The sequence below is a fragment of the Colletotrichum aenigma genome (assembly GCF_013390185.1).
Source record: "Colletotrichum aenigma strain Cg56 chromosome Unknown KSG_Cg56_contig05, whole genome shotgun sequence".
Lineage (NCBI taxonomy): Eukaryota > Fungi > Ascomycota > Sordariomycetes > Glomerellales > Glomerellaceae > Colletotrichum > Colletotrichum aenigma.
The window spans coordinates 829,408-852,440 of record NW_023500911.1 but is presented as its reverse complement, the minus strand read 5'-3'; the positions used below and the strand labels follow the sequence as shown (position 1 = coordinate 852,440).

At 55.6% G+C, this 23,033-nt stretch overlaps 6 protein-coding genes across 6 annotated transcripts; 3 read left to right on the top strand and 3 right to left on the bottom strand.

Moving 5' to 3' along the window:
* Nucleotides 1–345: 345 nt before the first annotated feature.
* On the top strand, nucleotides 346–5,366 carry rkr1 (E3 ubiquitin-protein ligase listerin; the record flags this gene model as incomplete). The annotated part of the gene is made up of 3 exons (XM_037323132.1): nucleotides 346–639; nucleotides 695–5,038; nucleotides 5,106–5,366. 3 exons carry the CDS (start codon nucleotides 346–348, stop codon nucleotides 5,364–5,366), a joined length of 4,899 nt encoding a protein of 1,632 aa, XP_037177430.1.
* A 292-nt stretch (nucleotides 5,367–5,658) lies between these two features.
* Nucleotides 5,659–6,471, bottom strand: CGCA056_v007883 (uncharacterized protein; the record flags this gene model as incomplete). Its single annotated transcript, XM_037323131.1, has 1 exon — nucleotides 5,659–6,471. One exon carries the CDS (start codon nucleotides 6,469–6,471, stop codon nucleotides 5,659–5,661), a length of 813 nt encoding a protein of 270 aa, XP_037177791.1.
* Nucleotides 6,472–6,816: 345 nt separating this feature from the next.
* csk1 (Serine/threonine-protein kinase csk1) lies at nucleotides 6,817–8,142 on the bottom strand (the record flags this gene model as incomplete). Its single annotated transcript, XM_037323130.1, has 4 exons — nucleotides 6,817–6,864; nucleotides 6,915–7,862; nucleotides 7,918–8,017; nucleotides 8,072–8,142. 4 exons carry the CDS (start codon nucleotides 8,140–8,142, stop codon nucleotides 6,817–6,819), a joined length of 1,167 nt encoding a protein of 388 aa, XP_037177432.1.
* Nucleotides 8,143–10,705: 2,563 nt separating this feature from the next.
* SYP1 (Suppressor of profilin deletion) lies at nucleotides 10,706–13,658 on the top strand (the record flags this gene model as incomplete). The annotated part of the gene is made up of 6 exons (XM_037323129.1): nucleotides 10,706–10,744; nucleotides 10,899–10,991; nucleotides 11,053–11,138; nucleotides 11,198–11,853; nucleotides 11,912–12,916; nucleotides 12,967–13,658. 6 exons carry the CDS (start codon nucleotides 10,706–10,708, stop codon nucleotides 13,656–13,658), a joined length of 2,571 nt encoding a protein of 856 aa, XP_037177435.1.
* Nucleotides 13,659–14,281: 623 nt separating this feature from the next.
* Nucleotides 14,282–16,923, bottom strand: MAD1 (Spindle assembly checkpoint component MAD1; the record flags this gene model as incomplete). The annotated part of the gene is made up of 2 exons (XM_037323128.1): nucleotides 14,282–16,426; nucleotides 16,495–16,923. 2 exons carry the CDS (start codon nucleotides 16,921–16,923, stop codon nucleotides 14,282–14,284), a joined length of 2,574 nt encoding a protein of 857 aa, XP_037177434.1.
* A 1,344-nt stretch (nucleotides 16,924–18,267) lies between these two features.
* On the top strand, nucleotides 18,268–19,931 carry CGCA056_v007879 (Phosphatidate cytidylyltransferase; the record flags this gene model as incomplete). The annotated part of the gene is made up of 2 exons (XM_037323127.1): nucleotides 18,268–18,270; nucleotides 18,339–19,931. The coding sequence occupies 2 exons, from the start codon at nucleotides 18,268–18,270 to the stop codon at nucleotides 19,929–19,931; spliced, it is 1,596 nt and encodes a 531-aa protein (XP_037177931.1).
* Nucleotides 19,932–23,033: the final 3,102 nt, after the last annotated feature.

Below are 23,033 nucleotides of genomic sequence, written 5' to 3'. Positions count from 1 at the left end.
ATTCGGCCTGAGTCAACAGGGCACTGCACTCTCTTTGGTATTCCATGTCGATTGAAGCCTGCGATGCGACGAGGCCAATCCAGCTCTTCTCAGCCTACCGTCGTTTTGCTCTCATTTCCTTGAAATAATAGGCCCTTGAAAGTCTGTTGACTTGGAGCGCCTCCGTCCGTCTTTCACGTTTCCAATTCCTAAGCACCCTTCTGGATTCTTCGGTGCCGCACTTCTGCACTCTACCCCGCCAACGTCATTTTGAGCTCCCGCGCTTCGCCGCGCTAGGTCTCTCGCGCTCGCAGCGTCAACGACATCACCTTCGCACAAGGCGCAAACTACACTAACCACCAGATCATGTCGCGTGCCTTTGGAAAAGCAGGCCGCTCGGGCGGCGCAAAGGGCTTTGGTGCCCCGGCGCGGGGCGGCTTCGGCGGCTTCTCCTCCTCGAACGACAACGGACTGTCTTACCTTACCGAGCCGCCCGACCTTTCCTCCCTTTCCGATGCGAACGTCGTCGTTTCCTTCAAGAACGCCCTGAAGAAAGATGCTACGACAAAAGCAAAGGCATTGGAGGAACTCGTGGCATACGTGCAGGCTCACCCATATGAAAAGGATGGTGGAACAGAAGAGGCAGTCTTGGAAGCATGGGTGCGTTTTCCCCGGGAGAGTTACTTTGACGAACATGTGGTAATGTATGTAACAGGTACAAATATATCCTCGTATCTCCATAGACAACGCCCGTCGCGTCCGCGAGCTCTCCCATACTCTGCAGTTCGAGTTGATGAAGTCGGCTCGCAAGCGCATGGAGAAGCATATCCCCAAAGTTGTTGGTACCTGGCTCGCAGGTCTCTATGACAAGGATCGTGTGGTATCCAGGGCAGCGGATGCTGGCTTATCGTCATTCCTGAATAGCCCGGAGAAGGTCGTTTCGTTCTGGAAGAAGTGCCAGTCCCAGATTTTGACCTACGCTACCGAGGCCATCCAGGAAACAAAGGACACATTGAGCGATGAGAGGTCAACGACTCCAGACGATGCCGAGGCTAAGTACCTGAGGGTGGTGGGGGCCAGTCTTTCCTTGGTTCTTGGTCTCCTGCAAAAGTTGGAGCCGGTCGACGTTGAAAAAGAACAGGAGGCATACGATACCTTTTTCGCCGAGGAGAAGGTCTGGAAGAGCGCGCTTATGGCGGACAACTCTGTCAGGAAAACGTCCTGCCAGCTGCTGTGGATCTGCTTGGACAAGAGGTCCGACTCGACGTCTTCGCAGATCTCCCGGCTGAAGAAGATCTTTATTGCAGAGGGCCTGAAGAGCAGCCAGATTGGATCTGCTATAGAATTTGTCAGGGTTCTTACCAAGTTGACGAGCAGGTTCCCTGAGATCTGGTCTAGCTCAAGTGATAAGAAGACTCCGATGACTAGGTTGAATGGCTTCTTAGAGAAGGGATCTCAGGGAAGCTCCGCGAAATACTGGGAATACCTCGAACAACTCATCGGTGTCATCCCAGCCGAGCACTTTACTGCTGAGGCATCTGCAGCAGCCTTGAAGTCATTGCGAACTGGCATCACCAACAGGGAAGAGCCGCGATTCAACGCACCCACAGCATGGACGTGTTACGTTCACGTTGCCAAGCATTTCTTAAAGACGATTCCCTCAGAAGGCCATGCCAAGCTTGTGCAGGAAAACCTCTTTCCCCTGTTGGGGCACTTCCTCTTCCCAACCCCTGAAAATGCGGCTTGGGAGATTGGCGGTGCCGGACGGTTGGGCGTTCTCAGCGAAGTCTACCAGGTTGCCGCCGACGACTCGTCTGCGGACCTGGTTAAAGCAACTGCCGACATGATGGAACATTTGTCATCCGAGTTCTGCACTAGGATATCCAACTCACTCCCTGAAGTATCATCAGGGTATGAAAAGTCGCAAGAGTCGATTGCTGCCGAGGGCGACCGGTGGTTCAATCTAGTTGGCCAGGTCCAAACCAAAACCAAAGCCTCCACAACAGGTCCTGCAAAGCTGCTCATTGGCCCCTCCAAAGCTATCATTACCTGCTCACTAAACCTTCTTGCGACCCGAAACTTGAAGCCGTTTGGTGCAGCTGGGGTTTTGTACAATGTCGGCAAGAGTGCCCCGCGGGTTTGGGAAGATGCCGAAGCTGCTCAAGCCTTGGAGCAGTTTCTCTCGAGCCAAGGTCGGGAGCGGATGGATGTTCTGATGACTTCTCGATCCGCACCGGATCTCTTGAGCTGTGTGTCTATCTTGGGTTCTCTGCAGGACCAGGAGACAGCCTATGCATCCATCTGGAAGACGTGGATCGAGTCCCTGCTTGGCTTGTCTGACGAAAAGCTGGCCGCGAAAGGAATCGAGCGCCTAATCGCGAATCGGCACGCATCCGACCTGTCCAAATCCCACGAGCAGCTACAAAGCTTCATCGAAACGAAGTGCACCGGCACCATCCGGGGCGAGTCAGAATTTTGGTCGCTATTCGAAGCGGGCCTGGGAAACGACGCCGTCACGGAATCAACTGCGAAGAAGCTGGTTGACAGCAGTATCTCCTACCTTTCTCAGGACAAACAGCACTCGGCCCAAGCGCTCAGGGCCTTGGAGATCATTGCCAACAACAAGCCGGGTCTTCTTTCACAAGACGAGTCAACTCATACAGCGGTCGTTGCTGAGCTACTGGGGCTGGCTGAGCTCAACGACAGAGCCGTTTCGTCCCGCGCTGTTTCTTTGAGAGCTCTTTTGGAACACCCCGTGGACGGCACGTCGCCCTTGGTCACCATCATCCAGCGGAACCTGGAGGATGCAGGACCGCAGTCCCTTGGAATCGACACCTTGGTACAGCAGGCATTGGAAGCATCCAAAACCGGTTCAGCAATTGAGGATCTATTCCCCAGCACGAATGTCTGGATGCAGCAGCTGTCCAACTTCCTACAGGGATCTCTCAACCCGTCTCTATCCATCACGAGCAGTCTGGGCGGAGCTCATTTCCTGGTTCCGCCTGCAGAGTCAGCGCAGCGCGTCAGAGTACGGCGAGATCGCGACGGTTACTCCGTTCCTGCGAGAATGGCGGCGTACACCTCCAAGCTGCTGTCATCTGACATTTCCGTTTCTACCCTACCCGAGAGCTTCCAGGTAGAAATCCTTTACCTTCTCTGCGTTGCGGTCCAGATAGTTTCCGACCAAATTACGCTGATGGACGAGAACAAGTTGTTCCTCAACCTGGAGACTGGCGATGCTCTCAACGCTGCTGAGGCTTTTGTGTCGTCCACCAGGGTAACTATCAACGCCATCGCTGACGACGCCAAGGGATGGAGAGATGGCTCTGAGTCTGGCTCTACAAAACTCATCAACGGTCTCATCGCCATTATGACGCAAGAGACAAAGGAGCTCACTGCGCTTGGTCTGTACAGCGCCAGAGCCCTGAGCGAACTCCTTCAAACCCTCACCGAGAAGCATGGCTTCCCCGCTGCAGGCGACGAGAAGATTGCCCAGCTTGCCACATTGAGAGCCACGCCCCCTACGATTCTCTCAGCCACGGCGGTGCTCACCGGTCTTGGCGAAAGTCTTGAGTCTTCCAAAGCAATTAACAACCTATGCAACCGCCTCGTTAGTGACGTTGCCGGCGCAAGCATCGAGCCGGAGAAGGCCGAAAAGGCACTCATGATCCTTGTCCTGCTGAACGCTTGTCTGCAGGTCTACGAGGTGGGCGAAGTTCCCGTGGCTAACAACCGCATTGTCTTTGCCGTCCGCCAGATCACATCTTGGCTTGAGGATACCCTCAACCTCACACCGGCCCTCTCCGCAGAGATTTGCCGCGCCCTACAACGACTTCTTCCAAGCATAAAGGAGGTTTATGGCCCTCACTGGGAAAAGACGATTGAGTTCTCTACGGCTCTCTGGGCCAAGGCCTCTGATGACCGTCTTGATGCTTCGCTACCGTATATCCACACATCCCTCAAGCTCGTGTCAGCCCTTGAGACCCTCTCGGACCCCAATGACGATCTCGAAGATGCGCTGAAAGAGTTCGCAGAGACAAAGTCCCTCTCTCTGATTGAACTCCTCAAACTGGATCGCGCAAAGAGCACCCAGCCTCTCGAGATCGTGGACGCCATTATCTGCAGACAAGTCGACAAGATCCCCCTCAAGCACATCTCCGACCTCTCCGACCTGTACGGCCTCATCGCCGCAGACTCTCGCTCGATCCAAACCGCCGCCTTCAACCTCTTGCACCGCGCGCTCCCAGCCCGACAGGAAGAGCTCTCCGTCAACGTTCTCCTCGACAAGACCGACGCCCGCCTCCCTGACGAGCTCCTCTCCCTCCTGCTCGACGCCCCAACCCTCGACCGCTACCCTGACGAGCTCCTCGCCCAATTCCCCCTCGCCATCCGCTCCTACCTGCTCTCGTGGCACCTCATCTTTGACGCCTTCAGCACCGCCTCCCTCAAGGTCCGCAACGACTACACCGAGCACCTCAAGACGGAGAACTACATCGCCCCGCTGCTCAACTTCACCTTCGACGTGCTCGGCCACTCCGCCGCGCACCCGCTCAACCTCGAGCGTGAGGGCCTCGGCATCGCGGAGATCACCGCCTACGACCTCGCCATCGCCGACGCCGAGCCCGATGAGCGCAACCTGCACTGGCTGCTCGTGCACCTCTACTACCTCACCCTCAAGTACACCCCCGGCCTCTTCAAGACCTGGTACCTCGACTGCCGCTCCAAGCAGACCCGCATCGCTGTAGAGGGGTGGATGACGCGCTACTTCTCCCCCATCATCGTCTCCGACGCCCTCGACGAGGTCGCCGCCTGGGCCGCGTCGCAGGAGGGCGAGTCCGCCGCCGACGACGAGAAGGAGCTCGTCGTCAAGGTCAGCAAGACGGGCAAGGAGATCACCGCGGGCTACGAGGTCGACGAGAGCATGGCCAGCATCGCCGTCAAGGTGCCCGCGAGCTACCCCATCGAGGGCGTCAGCGTCGTCGGCGTGAACCGCGTCGCTGTCAGCGAGAAGAAGTGGCAGAGCTGGCTGCTGACGACGCAGGGCGTCATTACCTTCTCTGTAAGCTTTACCCTCCCTTTTGCGCACTTATTTGCCATTCTCAACATCGTACTAACCAGTCGCACAGAACGGAAGCATAATCGACGGCCTCTCCGCCTTCAAGCGGAACATCGTCGGCGCCCTCAAGGGCCAGAGCGAGTGCGCCATCTGCTACAGCATCATCTCGACAGACAAGAAGATGCCCGACAAGCGCTGCGGCACGTGCAAGAACCTCTTCCACCGCACGTGTCTGTACAAGTGGTTCCAGAGCAGTAACCAGAACACCTGCCCGCTGTGCCGTAACCCGATTGACTACCTGGGTGCCGATACCAAGGCGCGCAGGGGTTAGGTGATTGTGCTTTTACGTGGTGGTATTGGGGACGTGGAAGCGATGGAATGGAAATGAGAGACGAAATGGGTCAAGGAAAAGAGGTGGTATTATTGTTTATCTCGTTTTTCTATGTAGGTCATACCTAGACGGCATGGGAAAAGCAATGGGGGTTGGGGTTGGTGATAGATGAATACGAAGATGAAATTCAGAACCATGATTTCTATGAAAAGCAACGACAGGTGGAAACAAGAGAACAAGACCCAGATTGACGGCAAAATGAATTCTCAGCAGAGGCAAACCTAGCTGTCACTCAGTATCGACAACGACGGCGAACAACCATTCCGATTAAGTTGTCAATGTGGTGGAGTCTGCGGCCCGCCACCGCGTCCTCCATGAACTGGTTGTCGTCCTTCCACAGATGCCCATCGTGCATGCCATCATCCTCGTCATCATCACCCATGACGTCCTCGTCAGCCATCTCCACGTCCTCATCGTAGGCGCCGTCCGTGTCCATCCAATCACGGGCGAAAACCGCGTCAGGGTCAATGGAGCGTATGAACCGATCAAACTTCTTGATAAAGTGAGAAGAACAAGGTTTTCCGGTCGAGCCGTACATGGTCGGGATCGTCCTCGCCTTCGCCATCTTGACGATGCCGCCCTGGTGGACCTGGTTGGCGTCGTGCGCCGCGGCCTGGACCTGTTGGCGGAGTTCTTTCTGGTGAGCAGTATGCTTGGGCTTGCGCGCCTTGCGACTGTTGGCTTGCTCCCCTCCACTATCGTTTCCCGCCTTCCGCTTCCTGCTAGCCTTTTCCTCCTGCTTCTGGGCCTTCTTCTCATCGCGGGTTTCCTTCGTCTTTGCAAGGTGACACCTCATACAGAAGGAGCTGCTTTGGGAGGACCGCACGACGCCGCAGTCGCTGCACATGACCTTGCACCCCTTTTTAAGGCACATCTGAAAGTCGCCGCCAGGTGCGCCGCAGTGGCAATGGTGCTCGTTTGCCTTACTCGCGAGACCAACATTAACCTCTTGATGGCAACCTCTTTCGTCAAAGAAACGGTCCAAGTCGGACGCACTCGAGGAGGTATCGAAGCTTCCGGCGCGATAATATGACGGGCTGGACATGGCGGCGGGCTGGTTCGGCTGGCTTTCGTGGTATCGAGGACTACTGCTTGGAGCTGCGGTTCGGTTTGCGATTATTTTGCGGTTCTGATGGATAGTGTTTTAGATGCTGTCTGCGGATTTCAGAGACGTCGTGCCGGCTTTCTGGTTTAATACTTGTTCGGACTCGCTGAGCTCTTTGTCGTAGATGTTTTGTTGGTTTGCGATAGGACAGTACTCTCCGTTGTTGTGAAGGTTTACAGTCAAAGAAGTTTCTAAGCAATTGTCCAACCGGCTTTGACATACTTTGACGATGTGGGTACAAGTCATTATTCATTGCGACAGGTCATTGTGATTCGTTAAAGGCCCTCAAATCGGCGTCTCGTCGGGATCTTGCAAGCACCTGTGCTGCAGAGCCTAGCACAATGTCAGATCAAACATCTGGGATTATGAACCATCAAACTTACTTGCTCGGCAGTCCACCGTTTTGAATCAAAGCGGACCAGCTTCGTGACCAAATCACGAACATCCCCATCTACCTCTGGCAAAATTTCCTCCCAGGACTTGCCCTCAAACATGCGGTACATCTCGAAAGGCGGCGTCCTGAAGCTTGCAGCTTCGGGCCACGTCTCTCTCGTAGGCGTGCCTAGAGTCTTGAAGATGCTCAAGATCAAGCCCAGCTGATTCCCGTCTTCGTGTGCTGCTCTGGAGTCAAAAAGGGGCTTGGGAGGATCGCGACAACACTCCGCCAACATGGCGCCGGTAGCCCACATGTCGACAGAGGACCCATATGCCTTGTCGCCGAATAGTGCTTCAGGGGCTCGGTATGCCCCGGTTCCGATATCCAAAATTTTGGCCGCGGGTGGCTCGGAAACAACAGACATGGTCGGATGCCAGGCCGTTCCAAAATCTGAAAGGTAGGCCGGTCCGTCGGGGCCGTCGAGCAGAATGGCCTCCGGTTTGACGTCTCTGTGGATGATGCCTTGGCTGTGTATGTCTTTCAGAGCAGCTAGAATCTCCTTGAAGAGGCGTCGAACTCTAGGTAGCGGGAGGGTTCCTTTGTCGATGACATCGGCAAGGGTGAGCGGCTTGTAGGGAAAGACCAGGACGAATCTTTGTTCTTGGTCTCGAAACGTTTCCAACAGCGGGATGCAAGGACGCTTCAGAGTTGCAAGAATCTTGGCCTCACGTTGCGGATTGTGAGGTTCGATGTTGTGCGTTTCGACGATGACCTTCAAGGCGCGGTCCTGGCATCGGTAGACCTCTGACGTCAAGCCAGTTGCGACTGGCATACAGCTCTTGTAAGAGCCAATAGTGGCTCCAACACCATCATCAGCATCGCCTGTGGGTGCTGTGCTCTCCTGGGGAGCGAGATTTGCTGATCCGACTAGCTGGCATATCTCGTCATATTGCGCCTTCAGAAGAGTGTAAGTTGAGCTCGCGCAGAATACCACATGGCCAAAAACTTACTCTCGAAGAGGAATCCTTGTAAGCCTGGTTTTCGACCGAGAAAGCCTCGGTCTGCGATGTTGCGGTTGCGTCTGGGCTTGCAGCTTCTAGGACTGCCTTGCTGCGTGATGGTGTAAGTCGGCGACCGAGATGCGGGTGGAGGAGACCGACTTACATCTTCTGAATGTTCTCATAGCGCTCGGACGCCGAGAGCTGCGACCTCCAATCCGGGTTGTCGTCAGCCATTGAGGCGAACCTATTGATTTTGAACTTTGAAGTCGAGCGTAGGGAGCTGCACGCGGGGATGGCAAGTATTCGTGACCTGTCCGACAACGTCTTCCAGTGGTTGTTAGTGAGCACCAAAATATCTGAGGAAGGGACGAGGATTGTTGTAGTAAGCATCCAGCGCGGTGTACCTTCCACTCGCCAGAGCGATGCGGAATTTTACCGTGTGAGAAGATTCGATGACTGTCCGGGCCGGGGCAGCCGGCAGTCACCCCGCAGACCCGTCGGCGCCGTTCAGTGTGGCTTGGGCTAAGGTACATTCGACTTGCATTGGGTCCCTGTATTCGGTGCTGCTTACATAAGGCAAAGCTGGGCATCGCAATTTCACGGGTACCTGACCAAGGCGCTCCTTTGGCGTCAATTGGGCTTGCTTATTCCTCTATTTTTGCCTAGCTTCCGCTAGCTCGGAGAGGCTTGACACTGTTTACCTTACGATGTCCAAGACTGTTGTGTGTCCTTATGTTAATGCCGATGCATGGCCGCTGTCTGCAATGCAGTTGGAAGCCTGCAAGTCACGCCAGCGGGTTCTCCTGAGCATGGCAGTTGGCATCGTGCACAAAACCCGAATCCTTGCGATGAAAATAAGGGCTGAAAGTGTAATTCATGCATCGCTGGCAATGGCGGCAAGGATGATGCGGCTCAACTGACGAATCCTCGTGTGCTGGCTTGCTTGCCATGTGCTAATTGAATTCGGGCCAGATTCATGGCGCGGGCGCGAGACGCCAGGGCTCTTCCCGTCATCTCATACAGGCACCGTTTTCTGAACCTTGCTGGAGGCGACATCCTGTGAGCGACAAGGCCCTGAATAAGTAAAGTATGCAAAAGCCAGGTTCTTAGAGTTGACGGGACGCGTTCCTTAGTTATGCAGGTCGGCGCCGCCGTTGTTTCCAGCATCAGCGTCACGGGCGGTCGGGTTCAGCATTTCGAAGCCAGACAAGACTTCGTCGAGCACGGCGTCGGCTAGCTAGCATTCGGTGCGGTTAGGATTGGAACTGGGTGTTGGAGCGGGAGCGGGTTCGGGTTATTCGAAGAAGCTCAGTCGAGTAGGCACAAGGTGAAAACAAACTAAACCGGGAACGTCAGGTGCGTGACGTATTGCAGAAGTCCCCTCCAAACTAGCCCGTTTCGAGTACAGGAGCCCTGTCAGGCGAAAGTAAAGTACTTTCAGACCACCGCGGCGAGGACGGGGGACTTGCAGAGAGGCGAGGCTGGTCATGGTCACTAGGACGGCTGCATGTTCGGACAAGGGTCGAACCGAGGCGAGGTGAGTTGATGACTGGGCCTTGTGGTTCTTGAGTCCAGGCCCATTGTGCAGCAAGCAGAATTGCTGTGCAGCAACTGGCGATGACGACTCTTGTGTATCCGTACTGCAGTCTGCGTGTATCGAGTCCGTCGTGTACCTCCATTCCGTAGGGCCGTCCGTGTCCGCCGCTCCCGGGCCAACTTCCCGTCCCAATTAAAGAATTCAAATTTGCCAGCGGACATGCGCTGAACTTTTCGGCAGCACTTGGGCCAATTGATTGCATCTAGCAAGAAAAAGAAAAAAAAGTCGGAGGAGGGAATGGTGAGACAATTGGGATGAGGTAAGAAAGGTACATGTGGAGAAGTAGTCAAACAGCAGCAGCCAGAGACGCGACGCTGGGAGCTGCCTCTGGAGGACTGCCTTCATTCCGGTAATAGTGGCTGGCTACCTCCTCCGTACTCACTCAGCAGCGCAACTGCGAACGAGGCAAGGCAAGGCAAGGCAAGGCAAGGCGAGAGAAGAGTCCAATGTCGCCAATTACCCTGTCGAGGTATCCGTACCTCGGATACCTTACCTCCTCCAGCTGTGGACCTGGCGACCCAAAGCCATTTCCGTCAGGTCACTTGCGCGGTCCAGCTCCGGACAGGCTTCCATTCGTAGACTTGGGTGCTGACGGGACTGGCCTCGCACTGCCTGCGCCTGCTTCCACACTCACCCAGTGCTGCCCCCGGTCCGGTCCACTCCACACTCTCCATCATCGGTCCAGGTCACATTGGATCCAGCTGCCCAGGAGACCTTTCCCGGCCTTTCCTGCCAACCCGGGATTCTGCCATTTTGCTGCGGTGGTGGTGACTGGTGAGGTGCTGCCTTTGCTGCCTCTGCCTCTGCCTCGTGTGAGTGTGCGTGCGTACAGAGTACCGTAGTGTATTAGCGACAGCAACAACGCCTTCCCTGTCTCTGGCCTCTTGCCTCGTCCTGGCTTGGCCTTGCTTCCACCAGGTCCGTCTTTCGCTGCGCCGAACTTGTTCCATCCATCCAATCCGTTCCATTTCCTCCATCCATTTCGCAGCCCACCACCACCACCACCATTACCACCACTGCTGTTGTTGCTGCTGCCACTCCTACAACTTCCTCCACCACCAACTGTCGCCCTCCCACGATGCGAATGCTCCTCACCTTGGCGACACCCTCAACAGCATTATAGATAGCATCGCTATGCGCGCTGTTTTTCTCCTTGACTGCATTCACCGTATATGATTTTGCGCGCACTAATTAGACACAATGGATGATCTTGCGAGGGCCGAATACCCTGCCATGCTGGTATGTTTTGCTCTCCCCATCATCGTCACTGTTTCCCACTTCAGAGCCCGACGGCCCAACACTGCCACCGACCCCTCTCCCATTGCCTCCGTGTGCCATTGCAGAAGCGCATTGTTTGCGACCTGATTGCTAACATGGTCCCTCCTTTGTCCAGGCACACCTGCAGCCCATGCAGGCTGTCAACGTCCTGACCGATCGCGTGAAGAGAATAACCAAGATCAACACCGAAGTCGCAGACTGGCTACAGGTAATTGATTACCCAATCATTTCTCGGGAGAGAAGACCCGAAGCTGAACCAGCATCTCCAGGAGCGCCGTCGAGTCGAGGAACAGTATGTCCAGAGTTTACGGAAGCTCATGAATTTCAAAGTTCCCAACGGCCAGTCCGAGCTCGGGTAGGTCGCTTTTCTCTCCGAGGCCCATCCACCGTCTTGCGTGCTAATCGTCTGTCCAGCGTCTTCTCTGGACCCTGGGACAAGATCGTGCTCTCCGTCGATGCGACCGCCCACTCTCATCACCAATTCGCCAGCCTGCTCGAGAAAGATGTCGAAGCGCCCCTGCGCAACTTCCAGGCCCGAAAGGAGATGCAGAACATGCAAACCATCTCTGCCAACTTGACGGCTATGGCCCGAGACCTCGAAGATGCCCAGAAAAAGATGGACGCGCTGGCTAGGAAGGGTCCTAAGACGAATGCGCAGAAGATGGCAGATGCCACCGCTAGGCTCGAGCAGGCCACCCAGCAATGGGATTCCCAAGCCCCGTTCATCTTCGAAACCCTCCAGGCTCTCGACGAACAGCGCGTGAACCAGCTGCGCGACCTTCTCACCCAATACCAAACCCACGAAAGCGACCAAGCCCAACGATCCCAGAGTAAGGCTGCCGAGGCGCTGGCCTTGATGCTTGAAATAAGTACCGAGCAGGAAATCGCGAGCTTTAAGGAGAAGATTGTTTCTGGAAGGCCGCGCATGGAGAAGAGGGTTACGACATCACGACAGTCCTCGAACGTGCCTACAAGCCAAACTCTGGCTCCACCCCCGCCACCTTCTTCCAGCTTAGGCCACCATGATGACGATACGAGCGATCACTCGGGAGCTATGGAGGGCAAGTCCGGTATGTTGAGCACGACAATCATGACAAAACCGACAGAGATGGCTGACATGTATCGCAGAATCGAAGCTGCGGAGTCGAATCGGCACGATGCTCGGCCGGCGCCGACAGAGCATCCACGGTGGCTTCGGTCCGATTTCTCCACAGAAGACCGGCGGTTCCTCGTTCGGCCGTGGCCTTAGTAGCAGCCATAGCAGTACCCACGTCCGCCCCAGTGGCCTCTCGCCAAGAGCCTCTTCGCACAACTTGGCCGAAACCAACAACCGACTGTCCGCTCTTGCAGAAACACCCGACTCGCCCAGGCCGCCCCATTCGTCTGGAACCGACAGGCCGTTCCACGAAGGAACCAATGGCTTTGGTGAGGAATCGTCGGAAGCTGCTCGTCTTGGTTCATCGGCTGGTACTGTTAATGGCACCCACGATACGGATGCTCAGGATGTGGCCCCTCCCCCGGGACCGCCACCGTCCCAGGTTAAGGAGGCCGAAGCGAAGGACTCCGAGGGCTTTACGATTCGCCCTCCTGCGGACGACCCGATCTCTCAGGCTCAGCGCGAGGCCGCCGAGGAGAATGAACAAATGTTCAAGCTCAACATTGCGAGCTCGCCGATTCAGGAGGAGGACGCCGATGCCAAGGAGGCTGCGTTGAACAGCGTCGCCAACACCCTTACACAGATGGCTGCTCCTTCGCGAAAGCTTGGAACAGTGCGTGGACGGAGAGACGTCAGGAATACCATCTATGTGCCGCCGCCAAACATGCCCGAGCTCACCAACGACAACCCCTTCCCGACATCCCCGTCACTGCCTAGCCAGTCTTCTAAGCCTACTACTGTCGCAGCGCTCGCCTCCGAAGCAAGCATCGCTGCTACATCAGATACTCAGTCGATTCGTTCAGCCAATTCCCTGATGAGCCTTGCTCACCTGAAGCACCCTGAAATGCACGAGCCCGGCCTCAATGCTTCTATCATCGAGACAGTGTCAGCTACATTCGAAGAAGGGGAGGTCAAGAATGCCAAGGTTCATGGCGAGATGGCCTTTGCTTATCATCCCGCCGGCGACGCTTCTCCAGGTAAGCTTCTGAGCTATACTTACACAAGTTGATGTGCTAACGTCCAGCAGAGCGTGAGACGATTCGTATCAACAATTTCCCAAGCCTGGAAGTCATTGGACCGAATCGCATCTTTGTTCAAAACAGTCCTGACAAGCCGGATGAGTTCAATCTCGATGTATCGCACATCAACAAGACTGCAACAGCGTTCACATATCGTGTTCACCCCGGCGACGCTGGCCTGGCCGCCCATGTTCCTTTGTTCATCCGACCAGCTTGGAAGCCTCAGGGCGACAAGCTTGGACTCCTGCTGCAGTACTCGCTCAACCCTGCTAGCGGCCTGACAGCACCCGTCACGCTGCAAAACGTCGTGTTCGTGGCTACATACGAAGGCGCCAAAGCCTCAGGAGCCCAGACGAAACCGACGGGAACCCACTTGAAGGAGAAGCACTTGGTGTACTGGCGCCTTGGAGACCTTACACTCACTGCTGAGACGCAAAAGATTGTGTGCCGCATCATTGGTGCCGAAAACGCCGAGCCCAAGCCGGGCCACATCGAGGCCAGATGGGAATATACTCCCGAGTCCCTCAGCAGCGGCATCTCCATCTCGAGACTGATAGAGATCAAGGGCAAGGGCAAGGAAGAGGAAGCCGACCCTTTCGCGGACGACAACCCGGCATCGCCGGCCCTGCCAGCTGATCAACAATGGGTGGATGTGAAGCTGGTGAAGAAGATCACGAGCGGCAAGTACGAGGCCAAGTGATCGGCGCCAAGCTGTAATGAGGAGGAGTTTCAGGAGGTGTACATACCCTTGTTGGAAGCGGTAGATTTTGATTGAAGGACATTTACATAGCGAGCGTATGCGGTATGTGGACGGCACAACTGGGGAAAGGGAAGAAAAAGACATGCGCGGACAGCTTTTTCTGCGCCTGGTGACGGCAAATTGTGTTTTCCTTTTCATTTCTGGATTCCCCCGAGGATATGTTGTCACATGTCTTCTTGGTTTTCCCAACAAGACGGAGAAGGGCTTGGATTGTAGGTAGCTTTTGTACCGATATGATGAAGAAAAAGTCCTCCAAAGCACATGCTATTGTTAAAGGTGACATCTATGTTGAAATGGTGAACAGTCACTTGGTCTTTGGTGGTCTTGGGTGGTCTTGGGGCGAATAATTGTAAAATCATCCAAGGTAGTTGAACAGAGAAAATGCATATTTGTCATTAAGCAAAAGAATCATGCAGCATGTAAGCCTCGTCCCAGTCCAGGATTCGAGGTGAGGTATCTCGTGTAAACAAACAAGTACATCGGCCCTGAAACATTAAACGAGCCATGCTTTTTGTTAAGAAAACCCATTGTATCCCGCTCCTGCCCCCGTCCGGACGATACATTTACTCGCCCGAATTCTGGTTCCTTGAATGCTCTTCGTAAAACTCCAACGTGAGCGCGGCCAAGAAGCCGGGGATACACCCCTTCTCGCGCACCCAGAAACCGATCTGGTCGCCGATGCGACGGGCAAAGGCGCTCTTTGGCCCGCCGCCGACCTTCATCGTTCCCTTCTCGCCGTCGAAAACGATGGAGTTTTCGTACTCGTCCGTCTGAGACGGGTAGAAGGTGGACTCGACACGCATCTTGCCGTTGGGCATGAACATGACGGTCCAACCGAGGGTCGAGAAGATGGCCTCTTTGAACTCGAGCGACTTCTTGGACCAGACCTCCTTGAGACGCTTGGCGGACTTTTGTGCGGATGCCGTCTCGGCGCGCGCCTCTTCGACCAGACGGTTTGCGGCGTCCAGCTGGGTGATGGGAATGAGGCGGACAGATGGATCTGAACGCAGCTGGGCGAGAAGGTCTGCGTTTTCTTGCTTGAGGGCGGTGAGGGTGGACATCTTGATGGCTTCAAAGTCCGAGGTGGGGTTGGAGCGGAGAGAGAGGATGCGCGTCTTGGATCGGGCCTTGAGGGTCTTGAGCTGTTCCTGCACGACAGACAGCTCCTTCCGAGAGACGCTATGTTGCGTCTGGACAGAAGACAGCTGATCTTGGAGCTTGCGGTTCTTGCGAGTGAGAAGGCCGACCTGTTCGTGTGCGGCCTCGTCGTCCTCGTCGCGTGGACGTTTCGTGCCAGCAACTGTTGGTGCAGACTTGCCTGACTCGATCGAAGACATCTCCGTGTGCAACGCTTGCACTTCCGAGCGGTACTTGTCGACCAGGTCCTCGAGCTCTTGAATGCGGCGGGACTTGGTTTCATCGACAGACTCCGGCTGGAAGGCCTCGTCCTCCGCGTCAAAGGTCTTAAGCTGAGCGCGAAGATATTCAACCTCCTTCACAGCAAGGACACGCTGGCGCTCGGTGCGCAGACGGGCCTTGTCAACGTTTTGGGTGGTGGCCGCAGTCTTTGCCTCTGCGAGTTGTGACTTGAGGGTGGCGTGCTCTTGTTGAAGGGAGTTGAGTGCAGACTCCTGCGCCGCCAGCTCAGCTTGAAGGGCTCCTATTCTCTCGACGTGGGAGGCTGACGTGAGTCTTTCTTGGATCAGAGCGCGAGCAACATCCTCGGGGGATTCAAACTCGGCCTCAGTGCCAGTGCTAGCTAAGTAAGCAGTCCATGCCATGCGCTCATCCTCAAGACGTTGACGTTGCATGCGGGCTTCGGACAATTCTGTCTCCAGAGACTGGGCAGCCTCGAGCTTACGTTGAAGGGATCGCTTCTCCTCCTCAACGACCTCGACGGCCCTGTGAATCTGGCGCAGGTGCTTCAGCTCAGATAGCTGCTCGCGGTTGGTTGCTTCGAGGTTGCGAATATGTGTTACTTGTTCGGACAACTCCCGCTTGATGATAGCCATAGTATCAGCATCGCCAGTCTGGGCCTTCAGCCTGAGTACTTCCGCTTCAAGGTCCCCAATCGCGTTGTCCTTGTCGACAAGCTGGGATTGGACCTGTTGCAGGGCAGTCTCGCGAGCTTGTGATTCCTGCTCCAACTCCTGGACTGACTTTTGTGCAGCCTGCAACTGCATCTCCAAGTCGATTGTTTTCTTTTCGTTGATTCGGGCGGCTTCATCTTTTGCGCCTGAGAGGTCTTCCAACTGTTCCTGAAGCAATCGCGCTTCGTCTTCCGCACTTCGCGCGCGCTTTTCTAAGCTAGACTTCTCCTCGGACGCGCCCTCTCGCAAGTCACTCAGTTCCTTCTGGACATTCTCAAACTGTCGCTGTGCTTGCGACTTCTCGCTCTCAGCAGTCTGCTTAGCAGTGAAGTCCAGTTGGGCTCGGCGGCGTTCCTCCTCGAGTTCAACTTTGTGTCGCGCTTCGGCCATTTCCTTCTCTTGCTCGAATGTAGAGATCGTGTACCTGAGGGTGCCCAGCTCCGCCTTGAGCTCCTCAATCACCTGTCTTTGCGATTCATACTCGGCCGCGTCTGGCGGTGCCATGTTTTCCTTGGAACTCTCCCGAGAAGCGGCGCGTACCGAGCTTTGACGGGAACCGGGGCGGCTATTCGCATCGCCGCCGGTGAAAAGGTTGTACGTCGGTTGGGTTGCGCGAAACTGAAAGTTTTTGGTCAGCGTTTGCGGGGATCGGGGTCTTTGTGTTTGTTTGTTTTGGGGGATCGTACCCTGGATTCTCGGAGGGAGGTGTGAGGTCGTGGCAACGCGCTTCCGCCGGTGCTATTGCGAAAACGATTAGTTACGGAGCCTCTCCTGCCTGGAGGGTCGCCTGATGGGGTGTGAGAGCGCATGTCGTGGATGCTGTGCCGATTGTTGACGGCGCGTCTGAGGAGTGACTTGGTGTTTTGGCTCTGGGAGCTCCGGGTTGCCGGTGAGCGTGTCACGTGTTCTTTAGCAGGGATCTCTGCACTGGCTCGATCTCCCAGGCCCGGCCGCTCTCCCCTGTCGCCCCCGTCGGTTCCCCGCGGTGTCGCCTGCATCTCAGCTGAGGCAGCTGGGCCCGATTTGCTTGTCGCGTCTTGTTGCATTGCTGTCTTTCTCGTGGTCAAAAAACGACCAATCTCAAGCGTGAGCTGCTCGTCGTCATCGTCTTCCATTTTGAAGAGCCGCTGGCGCTGTGAGTTTGAAGCTTGAAGTTGCGGAAAGAAAGTTTCGCCCTCTGAGATATGCAGAAAGTCAAGACATTCCTGACCTGGCGTGCTTGGGTAGGTGTTGACGCAAGTTTGCGACTGTTCCTGTCCGATTTCCTACCTTAAGCTGTTCTCGGTATCGGCAGGTAGGAACTGGGCGGTGCTGCCTGTCAAAGCCGTGGGTCACACTTGCAGCTTTGAGATGGAAAGTCTCTTCACTATTTGCACCTTCCTAGATATGGACTTTCTGCACTACAAATCAGCTGATTGCAATTGAAGTTTCTCCTGCTTCTCTTGCCTTGTCGGATGAACCCATACAGTCTTCGACTAATTTGAATCAGCAAGCTGCACTTGCCTCTTGTTGGTCATGTCATCTCATCATCTGTTCTGCTATTACCAGTTTCCCGTTCTCTTTTGCATTGTTTGAGCCCCTTCGCAGTTTCAATTGCTTCAAAAAGCTGTCAGATTCTTATCACGTCCTCAAGCACCAAAGAACAAGACACAGCTAGGAAGACAACGGCCCTGGACCCTGTGGCTGTCACTGCGCCGGCTGAGAGGGCAGGGCGGAACGGCGGACAGGGGCAGCAGCACCATGACGTGATCCCCACATCCCACATGCCTGGAAGCTTGTTCCTGTCTTGGCTGCTGCATTGGTCACGGGCTGTTCCGTGCCCGGCTGTTCCTACCTAGTGCGTGCTTGCCCGAGCTCACTGCTAGAAGCAGATTTCAACGATAGCTTCAGGTCCTCCGAATTCCCCCTCCGAATTCCCCCTCCGCAACCCCGACAACGACGCCGAGCCCCTTCCAAGCCCATCGATACCCAGCGATACGATACCGCGAAACACCGCTTGCGAAGGTGAAGCTCGGCCAATTGGGGCAGACAGACAGGGGCAGCTGCCAGTAGCCATCAATTTGGTCCGTAATAGCCGAGCTCGAACCCGGACCGCATCTCTCGACTCGAACTACGCCCAAGCCGATTCGGAACGACCGCGAATTCACAAAGCACTTGCGAGAGACTTCCACGGCGATACGGACGCTATTACTGCTTCGATTGGATATTGGGTGCAAGTTTGAGCCTGTTTGCGACACGGCTTGGGTTGACTCGGTCTGGACTGCTGCCTTTCGCCTTGCGGCCACTGCCTGCCCGCCTTTCCCGCCGTGACCTGGCTGCCCTGTGTGTTTTGAATGGATAAGCTCGAATTCCCACTGTCACTTTGATACTGCATCTATTCCCGTCCTCTCGTCCTACGACCCCACATCGACAGCCACGTCTACAACATCCAAGCGGCGACGATGACGATGTCCCGCCTTATGGTAAGCCCTCTCTCTGTCCCTAGCTGAATGGACCAGAGATGGGAACTGCCTGCTGATACATGAGATAGCTTCAGCCTCTTCGGGCTGTCCCCTATCACTCTCTCCGGTCGGTCGCAGCGTCGACCATCGCTGTGACACCCGCCTGGTCCGCTCGTTGGTACTCATCGAACGACGACGCCAAGAAAGGGGACCCCGCCAAGGAAGCCGACAAGAAGGAGAACAAACTCAAAGAAGAGGAGAAGGAGGATAGCCCACCCGCGTACACTCACCATGGGTCAGCCATCAACTTCAACTGGGCACGCGAGGCCGAAAAGGCGCGCAAGAAGGAGGGCCCGACCATTTCCGAGGACAACTGGGAGGATCACGGAGACGCTAAGATCGAGGAATTTGATCAGCTCCCTTACAAAGATTTTGGCATCAACCAGCACATGGAGGTCAACGCCGAGTTCAAAAAGGTCTTGACAAATGTTGTTCGAGAGTTCCGCGCTCCCGTCATGTACGCCATGGCCTACGGCTCTGGTGTCTTTCCCCAGTCCAAGACCAGTAGAAGTGTCACTGACGAGGAGTTCCGCACCGTTCACCCCAAGCCGACGTCTTCCTTGATGGAGGTCCAGAAGGGCGGCCCTAAGATGATTGACTTCATCTTCGGAGTCACCCACACTCAGCACTGGCACTCACTTAACATGCGTCAGCATCGCGACCACTACTCTGGCTTGGCCAGCTTCGGCTCGGGCCTTGTCTCCACCTTCCAGGACCGCTGGGGTGCTGGAGTCTACTTCAATCCGTATGTCACTAAGAATGGCATGCTCATCAAGTACGGTGTGACCTCTATCGACAATCTCTGCACCGATCTGTCCACCTGGAACAACTTGTATCTCGCGGGAAGACTCCAGAAGCCGGTTAAAATCCTGCGCGATCATCCTCGAGTTCGTCTCGCGAACCAGGCCAACCTCCTCGCCGCCGTACGCACTGCTCTCCTTCTTCTCCCCCCTAAGTTCACCGAAAAGGAGCTCTACTCTACCATCGCCCGCATCTCCTACCTTGGCGACCCGCGCATGGCTCTCCCCACGGAAAACAAGAGCAAGATTTCAAACATTGTTGACAACAACATGGTCTCCTTCCGCAAGCTCTACGGCCCTCTCCTGAACACCTTGCCGAATATCGACTACAGCGAAGGGGCCGACCAGCAGGCGAAGCACATCTCGGACCCCGAGTACGATGGCGCCATGCACCAGGATATGGACCCCGTCAAGCGGGGTAACATGGTCCGCCGTCTTCCCAAAGCCTTCCGCTCGCGTCTATACTTCCAATACCAAAAGAAGTTCATGGTTCCGGCTGCCGACTTCAAGGCCATGATGGACGCTTCCAAGAATGAGGATGACGTTAGTTACAAGCGTCGCGAGGGCGGCGGCTTCGAACAGCGCATCGTGCAAGACGATCCTGAGGAGCTGCAAAAGTACATCCGCAAGGTTATCAAGCAGACGGTCAACTGGCCCGCCACTGCTCAGTCCATCAAGGGCTTCTTCACCGCAGGCGTAGGCCGCTCCATCCGCTACATGTCTGAGAAGTGGACCAAGTATAACGAGGGCAAGGCGAAAGCCAAGGCCGAGGAGCAGAAGAAGGCAGACGAGGATGCCGAGAAAATCAAGAAGTCTGGATAGACGGCCACATCAAGTTTACCACTTACATGGATGGTTGATGACTTGCATAGTCTGCTTGATGCAGCTTACGAACATTCAACATGCGACGCCTTAACGCCTAGTACATATGATATTTCTCGCCACGAAGTTTTCAAGCTTCAACCTGTACATTACCGCGAAAGCATCCGAGCGAAGACTGCTCCTTTTAGCTCAACTCACTCGGCAGGCCATGACGGCGATGGTTCGGTATTCGGATCTTGCGCTGCTTGAGAACTGTCTGACTGTGCCATTTCTTTTCCTTTGTCTACGTCGATACGGAAATCTTGCATTAGCATTGGGGTGGTTCGACTTAGAACAGGAAAAGGATTGGGGTTCTTGGTTGATACGCCTTGTCATTTGATTCGTTGCGCTTGCAGAGCTGGCTTTCCGCAGAGTCCTGAACTCGGCCAGGATTTCTAGGTCCACTGGAGCATTGAGAGGTTCAAGGAGAAATCCCTACGACACCCATGGTGAAGAGGCGAGGCATTTGGCGTTGAGGGCTTGTAACACAGTACTACCAGGCGAGAACCTGAAGGCCAAACTTTTGGCGATCTGAATGAAGTGCGACAACGTCGCAAGTTGCCATGACCGATATACCATTCCTGCTTGGATTCATATACTTACTACAAGCCTAGGCCATAACCTTGGAAATCATTCTCTCACGCACCCGCACTGCTTTGTAACCGTGTTTTTCTTGTCGAACATGGAATTATTATATCAGGCAATAGCCCGGCTAATAGTACAGATTGTTGTTCATTACATCATCAGGCACACCTCTCGGAGAGTTTACCATTTCTTCTTGGCGTACTCGGCAGCACCGTCAATGATCTTGTCGGTGAAGCCCTCGTCCTTCTTCTTGTCCTTCTTGTCCTTGCCGCCGCCTCCCAGCATGCCGCCGAGGAAGCCGCCGCCAGAGGAGCTCTTCTTGTCGTCGTCGTAGCTGTTGCGGCCTGCGTATTATCTCGTCAGAATATACTGTGGGTATTCTTTTTGAAAAGGGGAAAACTCACGTCCGTGGGAAGAGTGGCCACCGCCGTAGGAGTCTGAGGGACCGTAGTCGTCACGGCGTCCACCGCCGCTGCCGTAGCTGTCACGGCCGCCGCCATAGTCGTCGCGGCGAGAGCCGCCTCCGTAGCCACCGCCGTAATCATCGCGACGGCCGCCGCCCATGCCTCCGCCCATACCGCCGCCGTAGTCATCACGTCGGCCGCCGCCCATGCCGCCGCTGCCGTAGCTGTCGCGGGGAGGACCGCCCATGCCGCCGCCGTAGCTCTCGTGGCCTCCGCTGTAGCTGCCTCCGCGACGGTCGTAGTCGTTGCCGCCGCCGTAGTTGCCGGAGGAGCCGTAGTTCTCGTGTCTGCCGGAGTGCATTTTGGATGTGTGTTTATAAGAGGTGGGATTTTAAGAGTAGTTGGGAGTTTGCGGTTTGTGGTGATGGTGATGGGGTTGTTGTTGGTTTGTACTGATGAGTGAGATGAATTGGATGCTTGGAGAGGCTCAATGTCTAGAGTTATATACTTGATCAAGCTTTCCCAAAGTCTTGTCGTCGACCTGTTTTCCTCAGCTACGTCAAATCCCACTCCATCGAAAACACAACAAGTCATCACCAAGCATCATGGGAAGGCAGGCAGGGCGCCCACAGGTTTACGTTTGCATGGCAAAGAAGACGTCAAGCCCGTCCGGGGGGCGTCGCATCACGATTCACATCCCGCCTTGGAGTCTAGAGGTGATGGAGGGATCTCCAGCCAAGCACGCGACCAAGTGCCGTCTTGCCCGGGTTGCCTTGGTTCCAGGCCAAGCAGCAGGATACGGCTGTATGTCACTGTGTATCGTGAGCTTACGTGTGGGAAGAAGAACTGTGAACAAGCAAAGACCAAGCAACGGGCAGGTTCTGCGATGAACAAGTTTCCGGTGGTGGGAATACTGGGAACGGGTGGTGGTTGTGACGATGAGCCGCAATCGTCTGGCTCCATCTGATCTCATCGCGCGCCGGTCATTTCCCTAAAGGGGGCGGCGTTCTTCGTGGGCACGCCGCGGGGGGCCCTTTACGGGACGTGGGCCGGGAGAGGCGTCGCGGTGTGGCGATGTGGAGACGGGCGCCTTTCTGCAAGGTGTGGCCCCGGTGGGCGCTTGAGGCTTGAGCAGGAGGTACGTAGCGGGTTGATCACGAGAAACCTGGACTGGGCTTGTTTTATTTATGGAAGCTGGACCCTGCTTTTTTCTTTCCGCCGCAAGGGAAGATGGGCGATCGGTGTTCCTGTCGTTCGTGTCGGTGGTGGACGTTAGTAGAAACACTAATGGTGTGAGAGGTGTCGTCGGTTCAGAGGCGGTGGTGGTGGTGTTCAAACGGCGCGGTCTGGCATGTTTCTGTAAGGGTTTCGCTGCGGAGATGGGAGAGACTGGCGAGGTGAGGTGCCGGGGATGACGCAAACGGTTTCTGGGCGAAGGGCCTCTGTCCGTTTAGCCGTTGCCAAGCGTTAAGCCCACCGGAGGACATCGAGTGTACAGTGTTCGTAGGTTCACCTACACCATGAATTGAGGCTGACATAAGGCGAGAAGAGCCCCTGTCTGACAGTGACAGACTGCCAGAGCTAAAGGGCCTGGCATTCCTGCTGCAAAACCTTACGGAGCAGAAGGCGGGACGGTGGGCAAGGGTCCTCCCAGCCTCCTCACTTACTCCCACTAACATATCAGTAGAGACCACCCAGGAAGGCTTGAAATTGAACAATTGGCGGTGTTGGACGTGTATGCGTACTCTGTAGACGCCCAAACAATGCCCAGTCCTCCCGGGCTTCCCTCCTATCCAACCACCGGAGGTTCTTGGCCGCATCCCCCGACTCGCCCGCTGGGCACCTCCAAGGTTCTGCCCGGGCCACTTCGCTGATGACCTGTCGCATCCAGATCATCTCCCATTTCCCACTCTATCTTGTTCTTCAAGGAGGGCTTATGCAGCCGTTAGGACGCACAGCCACCTGAATGGGAGCGGGACGCCCATTGTGCTGGTTTGCGCCCCCGAGAGATGCAGCCATGGTGCGGCGGCGGCGTCGGACTCGTGGGAGAGTAGTCGATCAAGTTCCCGCCGTC